The sequence below is a fragment of the Diplotaxodon limnothrissa genome, linkage group LG5, assembly GCF_057381915.1.
Source record: "Diplotaxodon limnothrissa isolate DT_005_m linkage group LG5, D_limnothrissa_male_GT1.1, whole genome shotgun sequence".
Lineage (NCBI taxonomy): Eukaryota > Metazoa > Chordata > Actinopteri > Cichliformes > Cichlidae > Diplotaxodon > Diplotaxodon limnothrissa.
In genome coordinates this window covers 21,752,064-21,762,190 of record NC_140600.1, presented here as the reverse complement: position 1 = coordinate 21,762,190, position 10,127 = coordinate 21,752,064, and the positions used below count along the sequence as shown (strand labels likewise).

General features: G+C 42.2%; 1 protein-coding gene across 1 annotated transcript; it reads left to right on the top strand.

Moving 5' to 3' along the window:
• The first annotated feature begins 1,239 nt into the window (after window positions 1-1,239).
• On the top strand, window positions 1,240-10,101 carry slc25a20 (solute carrier family 25 member 20). The gene is made up of 10 exons (XM_085354220.1): window positions 1,240-1,374; window positions 1,450-1,563; window positions 5,047-5,139; window positions 5,239-5,366; window positions 5,474-5,564; window positions 5,731-5,848; window positions 7,549-7,621; window positions 7,715-7,824; window positions 8,171-8,295; window positions 9,464-10,101. The coding sequence occupies exons 2-10, from the start codon at window positions 1,459-1,461 to the stop codon at window positions 9,524-9,526; spliced, it is 906 nt and encodes a 301-aa protein (XP_085210346.1). The 5' UTR covers window positions 1,240-1,374; window positions 1,450-1,458; the 3' UTR covers window positions 9,527-10,101.
• Window positions 10,102-10,127: the final 26 nt, after the last annotated feature.

Here is a 10,127-nt window from a genome sequence, read left to right as displayed (position 1 = left end):
AAATGTTGAAGTCAGATTTGGCTGTTTGTTTGTTTTATTCAGAGTTCAGAATCATTTAATTATTGTATTTGTTTTATATTCATTGTATTCAATTTATTTTAAACATTATTGCACAACTAAGGTGTTGGAAACATTGCTCTGAGATGTTGGTCCATACTGACATGACGGCATCGCAGAGTTGCTGCAGATTTGTCAGCTACACATCAGTGGTGAGACTCTCCCGTTCCATCACATCCTCAAGGTGCTCTGTTGGATGCATCTGGTGGCCATTTGAAAACAGTGAAATATTCATGTTCAAGAAACCAGTTTGAGATGATTTGAGCTTTGCGGCATGATGATCGTGGTAGAAGCAGCCACTGGATGATGGGAACACTGGGGTGACAGAAGGATGGATATGGTCAGTAACAATACCAAGCCAGGCTGTGGTGTTTAAACGATGCTCAGTTGGCACAAAGGGATCCAAAATGTGCAAAGAACATTTTCCCTACACCGTTACAGCTTTTATGCTTTCATTATATTCTGACCCAACCGTCTGAATGTTGCAGCAGAAATCAAAACTCATTAGACTCATTAGACATTTTTCCAATCTTCTATTGTCCAGTTTTAGTCAGCCTGTGTGAACTGTAGGCCGGTTGGTGGTGAGGTAACTAAGTAGGACAGATCAAAAGACACGCTGGAAGAAAAGAGAGCGAGAGGTGGCCACACTCTGTTTCGTCCCCATTCTCACGCTCTGTTTGAACTTCAGCAGGTCATTTTGATCATGCCCACAGGCATAAATGGACTGAGTTGCAGCCATGTGATTGGCTGATTAGATAGTTGAATTACGGAGCATCTGAACACTTGTACCTAATGAAGTGGCAGGTGAGTACACTTAGAAAACACATTTACCATGTTTGAGACTCCAACACTTCTCACTTCACTGAAATACAAGACAAGTGTATCATCTTTGATCCATCAGTTTTTGAGACTTCTACATCATCAATGTAAAAAAAATGAAACAAAGTGTACATTTATAATACATTTTTTAAGGAATAAATAGCAAACATTACACTCAAATTTTGTCAGAAGATTCCTTAAACACTTTTTAAGCCATGTTCTGACAATTATTTCTTTAAAGGGTTACAAAGATGTCAGGAGCTTGAATACTAAACGGCAGAGGGCAGGAGTACTTGTGTGCATCGAGTAGTCAGTCTGATAAAAACCAGTAGAAGAAGAATGCTCACCATTTCCGCCGGACAACAAACAGAAACGCACAGGAGTGCAGCAGTGTTGCAGTCAGATCGGTCCGGGTAAAGTGGGTCAAAGGTCCAGCAGACCGGAGCGGCTTCAGCTCTCGCAGATATCCGTCTCTCTCCCTTAGGAAAGCCCGAGCAGGTGAGGTGTTAGCGGCTGGCTCCGGCACCTCTGTGTTTCCTCTGCGCTTCATTCATTCCGCTTTCCTTCCTGCAGACTGTAAACATGTCCAAGCAGCCGCAGCCGATCAGCCCGCTGAAGAACTTCTTCGCTGGAGGCTTTGGAGGGGTTTGCCTGGTCTTCGCCGGACACCCACTGGACACGATCAAAGTAAACAATAAACAGCTGCGTGGGTTTATTTGCCACCGTGCTGTGCATGTATTAGACACACAGCAAGGGTGTGAGGTGTATGGGACACTTTGTGCAGGCCTCGGGGGTGTTAGTGAAACACAACCGTGAGTTCAGTGTGAGTGTTTCTGCAGCTCAGAGATTACCTTTGACCCACTTTCAGGCTGTGAAGTGACTCGGCTCACCTGGATACATGCAGGAGGGCTGTCACTGCGTCAGACACTCAAGATCAGATCAATACTGCTGATAATTCAATCAAGCCTGTGTGCTGTCCAGTTTCAGCCTGCATGAAGTCATGACTTATCCTTGCAAAGACTGCTGAAACAAAGTCCTGTGGTGTTTGGCTATAATGCACCACACCATGTTACAAACAAGGCACAAACACCACATAGCACCTGTCAGCACGGTGGTGGAGGGTTAAAGTTTTGGTGTAAGCTACGTCATAAATAAAGCTTTAGCTCGTATGATGGGCTGATGTCGCGTGCGAACCGTGAACATCTCCATAAATCAGTAACAGCCCACCTGCATGCTTCCAGGTGAGCTGAGTCACTTCACAGCTTGAAAGTGGGTCAAAGGTCATCTCTGAGCTGCAGAAACACTCTTGCGCCCTTTAATTGGATAAGTGGTTCCTGCAACGGTATTGCTGTCACCTCACAGTAGGTGAAGGTGCTGGGTTTGAAGCCTGGCTGTGTGGAATTTCCTCCAAGAGCTCAGCTCCTGAAGACATGCATGTTAGGTTAATTAGTGATTCTGCACTGGCCATGGAGGGGAAGTAGATAAATTGCTTAAAGTGTATAGAACAAGGTGATGTTAACATGTGACTTGTAGTCTAAAGACTAGAAAAGCGCTATATAAATGGGAGTGCGCTACATTACAAAATGGATTATCAGTTAAAATCAAAAAAAGTAATGCGTACATATCTAACATTCAGATTCTGATATGAATGAAAAATCTCAAGCTGCCCTAAACTTGCATTTAAATTCAGTGGAAACAGCCTGTATGTAAAGTGTGTAGAAAAAAAATTCCACCCATTGCATGTCCTCTGTTATGCTGTAAATATTTTGGGTGTACATCATCTCTTTCATAAAATACATGTTTTCAGGTAAAGTGGGTCCTTAGGGAAGTTCCTTTCTACTCCAACATGCTATTTTTGGCTGCTCCTTTATTCACGAGGGGCCGTCACAGCAGGTAGCTTTACATGTTTGGCTTGGAGGCGTTCACTGTCGCAGGCAGAGAAGGGGGGTACACATGGGACAGGTTGTCGCAGGGGTAACACATTCACACCTATGGGCAGTTTAGAGTATCCCGGTAACCAAACATGCATGTTTTGGGGAGGAAAAGACCCCACACCCCCTCTTGTTCAAGAGTGCACACCACAGCACTACCCTGTCCCAAGTGTTTTTACCAAACAATCACACACAGACTGAGATGGAGTCCTCAGGGGTAATTCGGGCTTCTTGCCCAAGAATAATTTGACAAGCAGTCGAGGAGAGCCACAAATATACAAATTAGACTTAATTCACATAACCTCTTTCTGTAAAGATATGAAAATAACCAATCACTAAAAAGCAAAACCTTTCATTATATATGCCGTCACCGCGCAGAAGGTGACGTATTTGTCAATAACCTTCTGAAGTAGGGCTGTGCGATATGACCAAAATCTCATATCCCGATATAAGACATCTATCGTTCGATAACGATATAAATCACAAAAATGTAACATTTTCTGTAAATTCTGTGAATCTCGGGCAGCTCGACTTGCGTGAAGTGTTTCCAGCTGCGCGTCATGTAGCTGGAGTCGAGTGTTTTAACCGATGCATGAAACGATACATTTTTAGACATAAGTTGTAACAGCCGCTGTTTTCTTTGTATTTATTACACAGCGTGCTGCGGGGAAAAGCCTGTTCTAATGTTTGAGTCTAAGGTTTATTTTTTAGCACCTGGCGGCTCTTTTTTTAATTCTCATCCGTAAATAATCTGCTCTTTCACGTGATTCAGTTTATTTTGAAAAGTCTCAACAGGATCTTGGGCTTTATTGTGAAAGGTTTATGTGGACCATAAACAAGCGGATTGTTGCTAACCACAACGCATAAAAACAGGTGCTTGTCTGTCCATAGTGTGGTTATATAAAATATAAGAGAGAACTTTACGAAATTAATATAGCCACTACAGTGACCATCAAAACAATGAAAAAATATTGCCGTAAACAGTTTATTTTGCGACACCACGAAACAAACCATAGCATAAAATGAAACAATAGAGTTCCGATAGATATATGAACAGCCCTATTCTGAAGTCTCTTCCAACTATGAGGTCCATGTTCCCTGTTCTGTAGAAAGGCAGGTCAAAGGCAGGGTTTCACTTGTTTCACTTGATAAATGACATCTTAGATTATTAAGAATGGTTTTGTAAACAGGAGACACTGGAGTTGTTTTGGGGGGTTTCTCTCAGGGTGGCGTCCACCCGACCTCCCCGTACAGGATAGAGTGATGGGGTCTGAAACTGTTTCCAGTGTTAAATCCAAGTCCTGAGATTGTGATACCCAGCAGAGCTCTGGCAGCAGCGTGCATGCAGATTACATTTGCATATTCAAAAACTGGTCAAACCTGCTGCTAAACCAGAGCAGCTGCTTTTTTTTCTAAAACGAAACCCAACTGAGCTTTCAGCTTCCTCATCAGTTCCTTTTAAAGTAAACCAGGCAATTTTAATATTTCAGCTCCCGTTATCATCACGATAGTAAACCAGCACATCTAAGTTACCTGGGGTTTGGTGGTGTTTAGTGTTAAATGCCTTTAGTTAAATGATAAGTCTAATCAGACCCTTTTTAAATAGCTAAAATAATCAGATTTGAAGTTAGGCAGGGCTTTTTCACTAGAGGGCGCTGTTCCAGCTGAGTGCACAGTGTCAAACTGCAGCCAGGTGAAGAATATGACGTGAAACTACTATGAATGAATCGATTTTTTTTTTTTTTTTAAGAAAAGTAAACTGTTTTGATTGTTAATCATCTTTTCAGGTTCTGAAGTGCGCCCTGATCATGATACATGTTACACAAGTGATTTCATTGTTATCTTGGTCAGTGTGTCGTACTGATAGTTACTCTGTGATTCCCACCTTTTTCTTCCACTCATGCTCTTGAGCAGACAGTATAAGGAGGTTCAGAGGAAGACAGAGGTCCTTTCTAGTGCTCAGATTTGCAAAGGAGGCTACAGAAATATTTATAAATAAAGCAGATGCACACCTTAACACATGAGCGAAGAAACGACATGAAAGGAGAAGGTCGATGAGAAGTGTAAAGTCAGTCATTGACCAGCTACATGTAAATCTGTTGTGTACTTTGTGTATCTGGTGGTCGTGTTTGGATTAAATCATGCACGCAGTCCACAAGAAGAAGAAAAGAGCACGTTTCCATGGAAACCTCAGGTTATTTGCACACTTCACATCCTTTTCTCGCTCCCTCTCTCTCAGGTGCGTTTACAAACTCAACCAAAACCCAAACCTGGTGAGAGCCTCCTGTATGCTGGGACCATAGACTGTTTTAAAAAAACTTTAGCCAAAGAGGTGAGCATGCACACTGATGCAAACTCTGGCATTTATTAACTAAAATATTGTTTTTGAGTCCTCAAACTGATGTTTCCTCCTCCTCGTCTTCCTTTACAGGGTATTAAAGGACTCTATAAAGGAATGGCAGCCCCCATAATCGGAGTCACGCCCATGTTTGCTGTCTGTTTCTTTGGGTTTGGGCTGGGAAAGAAACTGCAACAGAGAACTCCCGATGATATCCTTACGTAGGTCATTGCTTTGTCACGGGTGGCGACAGTTTGGGTTGATCCTGTCAGACGCTCTGTGGTCGATTTCTGAGAGTATATCAGCCCCGTTCTCTTGTCTCCTGCAGGTATCCACAGCTGTTTGCTGCTGGGATGTTGTCTGGCGTGTTCACCACAGCCATCATGGCTCCTGGAGAGCGCATCAAATGTCTCCTACAGGTCAGAGGTTAAACATGCATCTGATTGCTCTCACTTTGTTACCTGAGTAGTTGATTCGACGTGTGGAAACGCCTAGTATTTCTTTCAGCCCCTCCTGTCAAAGGTTAGAAGTTATTATTTGGAACAAATCTTCAGTAAGTGTAAAATTATGCGTGTGTGTCTGCAGATTCAAGCTTCCACGGGGGAGGTGAAGTACGCAGGACCCATGGACTGCGTCAAACAGCTGTACAGAGAGTCTGGAATCAGGGGAGTCTACAAAGGCACCGCTCTGACCCTCATGAGAGGTGCTGCTTTACTTAAATATTCATTATTTGCTCTTCATTTCTTAGTAGATCAAATATTAACACTTCATGTCATGTCTTCACAAAGTTTCTGCTTACCTTAATTTTACTAACCAAATCCCTGGAGGCCTGACAAACATGCTCATGTAACCTTTCCCAAGATGTTTTTAAAGCTATTTTAAGTCCTCCAGTGTTAATGTCGCTGTGTCTGCTGCCACATTGTTGCAGTGTTTGGTTCATGACCAGCACCACCATCAGAAAAACTCCTACCACATGACATAGAATGAGTGAAATTGATGTTTTTGCTTTGCCAGCAAGAACAAAGTTGCTTTAGTTGTTCTGTCGCACTGTGTGCATCTATCCACTCATCCACACAACATTAAAACCACCTTCCCAGTACTGTGTAAGATCAGATCGACTTTATTTATCCCAAAGTTGGGAGATTCCTCTGTTAGAGCCGATGAAAAAGTATAAATGGATAACATAAGAAGAATGGTATGAAACTCATTTTTTCCTTCTGATGCAAATCCAGTCATTTTGTTCTAAGAGCAAGCATGAAACATGACGGAAAGTGCTAGTTCAGAAAAGAGCTTCAAGGTTTTCTATATATAAGCTTTCCTGGGGTAAAGAGTTCATGTGGATGCCACTCAAAAAAGCAACAACACAATCTTGGAGATACAAAGTTGAACTTTCTGGATATTATCTCAAAATTCTGCAGTTATTTTCTCAGTTTGAGTTGGTAAGTTTTTCACTTGGCAAAAAAAACTAGATCTTTGTACTGGTAGAAACAAGATTCTATAGCACAATAAGGTAAAAACGTATCAGAAAGATTACAATAATGTAAAACTAAATAAAAGTATAAATGGGGTGGGGGTGTCCCGTGGTGTCTTCCACTGAGGCGTAGGCCTTTGATGCTTCGGGTCCTGTGGGTTGAGGGGTGGGGTATCTGTGGGGCAGGATTGTTTGGGTGCGGCCCACGGATCCTTGATGGGGTTGTGGTCTAGGCGGTTTGCAGGACTTGGGCTCTCTGTTGTGCATTGTTTATGGTGTGGTGAAGCGCATTGTCCTGCTGGGTGTTGGTCTGCGACAGTGTTTAGATGGGTCGCGTTTGAATGCCAACACTCTATTCGTGAGATACTTCTGGAGCATGCAGAGAAGCAGCTCGAGGCCACGTTAGCTGCTAACTCACACGAAACTGTCAGCAGCTGAGTCTCGCCGTGAGTGACACAGGCACCACGTTTTCATGAGGAAGAACAAACCAGCACACCCGAGGACGTGGAATTTAAAAAAAACCAAAAAAACAAGATACTTCTGTATTCAAGTTCAGTGAAACTCATTCTGATTATCACCATGTCTCTGATGTGTAAAGATGAAAACCATCACAGGGCGATCTCTGCCTGAACGGCTAACTAGGGCTACCCTCCAAAAAACCCGAGATCTCTTCTAGTGTTGGTCAAACCACATCTGAGGGCTCAAAACTGAAGGAAAGGGTTAAACAGCTCTTACAGGCTTTCAGAAAACGTCAAACACTTGATCTTTAAATTAAAGTAATTATGACTTTAATCCATTTTATTAAATGTCATTGGGTAAAGTAGTCATATTTAAGTTGTTTGGGGTGTTAAAGTGGAAAATTATGAAGTTCAAACAGTGTGTGTGTGTGTGTGTGTGTGTGTGTGTGTGTGTATGTTTGTTTTGTAACTCAGATGTTCCAGCCAGTGGGATGTACTTCATGTCTTATGAGTGGTTGAAGAATCTCCTGACACCTGCAGGAAAAAGGTTCATATTTGCTCTGCCCTGCAGCATTTGCAGCTGTGTGTTTATATAAAACAGGCCGTCTGAGCATTGGGACTTGTACTCTTGTCTTCGCAGCCATAACGAGCTCAGTATTCCCAGCGTGCTGTTTGCAGGAGGGATAGCCGGCATCTGTAACTGGGCTGTCGCTATTCCCCCCGACGTACTCAAGTCGCGTTTCCAGACAGGTTGGTGTTTGTGATCAGTATCCATCCTAGTTTAGTGCTGCAGATCCTGGAGTTTGTTTGTTTTTTTCAATTCTGCTGATTTATATTTGAAGATTTTTGCACTTTTTGTATTTTAAGATCATCTTCAGTTTAATTTTGTTCAGTGATTTAAAAAAAAAATTACATTCATGCTAAATGTAAGGATGCTCTGTAGCCTGTGGAAAGTTTGAAGCTGATTTTTCATCAGTCAGAAAAACTGAAGATGAGTCCTGTTTCTCTGTCCGCTGCCTGACCTCCTCCTGGTATAAGCAGCTTTGTCTTTTAAAACGTTGTCTGTGACCAAGTTAATAAAGTGTCTTTCTCTCAGCTCCTGAAGGGAAGTATCCCAACGGTTTCCGTGATGTCCTGCGGGAGCTGATCAGAGAGGAGGGCGTGGCCTCTCTGTATAAGGGCTTCAACGCTGTCATGCTTCGAGCTTTCCCTGCAAACGCGGTGAGTCTGCTTCACTTATTCTTCAGGCATGATTGATGCAAAAAGAGATAAATTACACTGGAATGGGAATAAAGTGATTTAAAAAAAATGTAGAACAGCCAGTTTGTGCGTGCTACTCTTGTTCGTGCCGTTTGTGCACTTCAGCCTTCTGCAGAGGCGAAGTGACAGCAAGCAAAAGCTGAAGCAGTCAAAGCAATGAGACGTTTTCACTGCAGCCACTGTTTGTGCTTCTCATGCAGCTTGTTTGATCTTTGTAAATCATGGTGAACTCCTCCATCACTCCCTTTCCTGTTCGGGCTCCCTGTGGAGCCGTTTTTCAGGACAACTGCACACAAGCACATCTGCTGCAAGTCCCTCATTCTTCATACACATTCATAAACATGTTTTTTGATTGTTATTTATGTTTTTTACCTCAGCTGTAAGAGGCTGATGGGGTATTGTCAAGGACATCAAGTTTGATAATGCGATAACTGCGATAAACAAATTTGAATCTCAGTGACTTCAATTTTAAGGTCACAGGTCAAATTTTCTGAAAATACTGTGAATGTGATAACTCAAGAACAAGGTGACAAAGGAATTTGAAATTGATAGTCTAGATGTGTCCACTGGGAGGCTGAGGTGGTTGCCAGTATTTTTCTACATATCAGCCCACTGCATCGTTTTAAATACAGTTTACAGTTTAACTCTTGGACCATAAACAAAGCCCAGATTCACTGTATTCATTTCCAAAACAGCAAATCTGCAAAATATCTGCCTACTGGCATCTTTAAAGATGATTAATTGGCACATTTTATCTCATACATGGAAAAACTACGTCTGGATACGACTTTTTTGTAGTATGAATAGCCTTTGGGGAGGTTGATATCAGCAGGAAAAGTTGTAAAAGTTATGAAAATAGAGTTAAAGTTTACACCCTCCTTCACATTTTCCAATGCTAACAAGTATCGGCTTACATGCAGATGACTGCTAACAAAGTGACACCACTTTAAAGTACACAGTAAGCGTCTGGTGTTAATTTCAACAGGGGAAGCACAGCGAGCCTCACTGTTCCACATAAAAATAACTCGAATAAAAGCCAGCTGATTATTTCTGCGTATCTGTGGTGAGCTTTACTTCCTCCCCGCTTCGTAGACTAAACAGTTTTTGTTTCTCGTCTTTTTGTTACCAGGCTTGTTTCTTAGGATTTGAGCTCGCAATGAAGTTCCTGAACTGGTTGGCACCAAACCTGTGACGGAGGCTCGGCGTCACCTCGTTTGTGATCCCTGGGAAACGCACGCACGGATCTGAAGAGATTTTAAAGAATTTCCAACTTTTTGATTGTTTCTGAAACATTTTGGTACAGTGCAACACGTGGATGGTTCAGACCTGCTGAGAGTCGATTGGAAAATGTTGATTGGAAAATCGTGATGGCTTGGCTGTAACCATGCCAACACACACACAACACACACACTCAGTCGAATGTTCTCACTCCTTTTGTTTTACTTTTTTTTTTTTTTTTTAAATTGAGTTTTTTATGTTTTAAAAAAATGGAGTGAAGTGAACATGTGCCTTACCTTTTATCTGCGAGCTGGTGGACATATCAGGGAAAAGGTGCATTCTCTCGTGCTTTGTGTGCCGGGCTCTCAGCAACACACACCTCTGAACTGTCTGCATCCTGTACGGTCACGCTTCACTCAGTGATCGATAACACAACCTTCACTTTCTGTCTGACTAATGTGAAATTATAGGAATAGGCATAATGGCTGTGATCAAACAGCACATGAATGGCAACATCTGTAAAAATAAATAAATAAATCAGAATCCATAAACAACAAAAAAATTCCTGCTGTTTT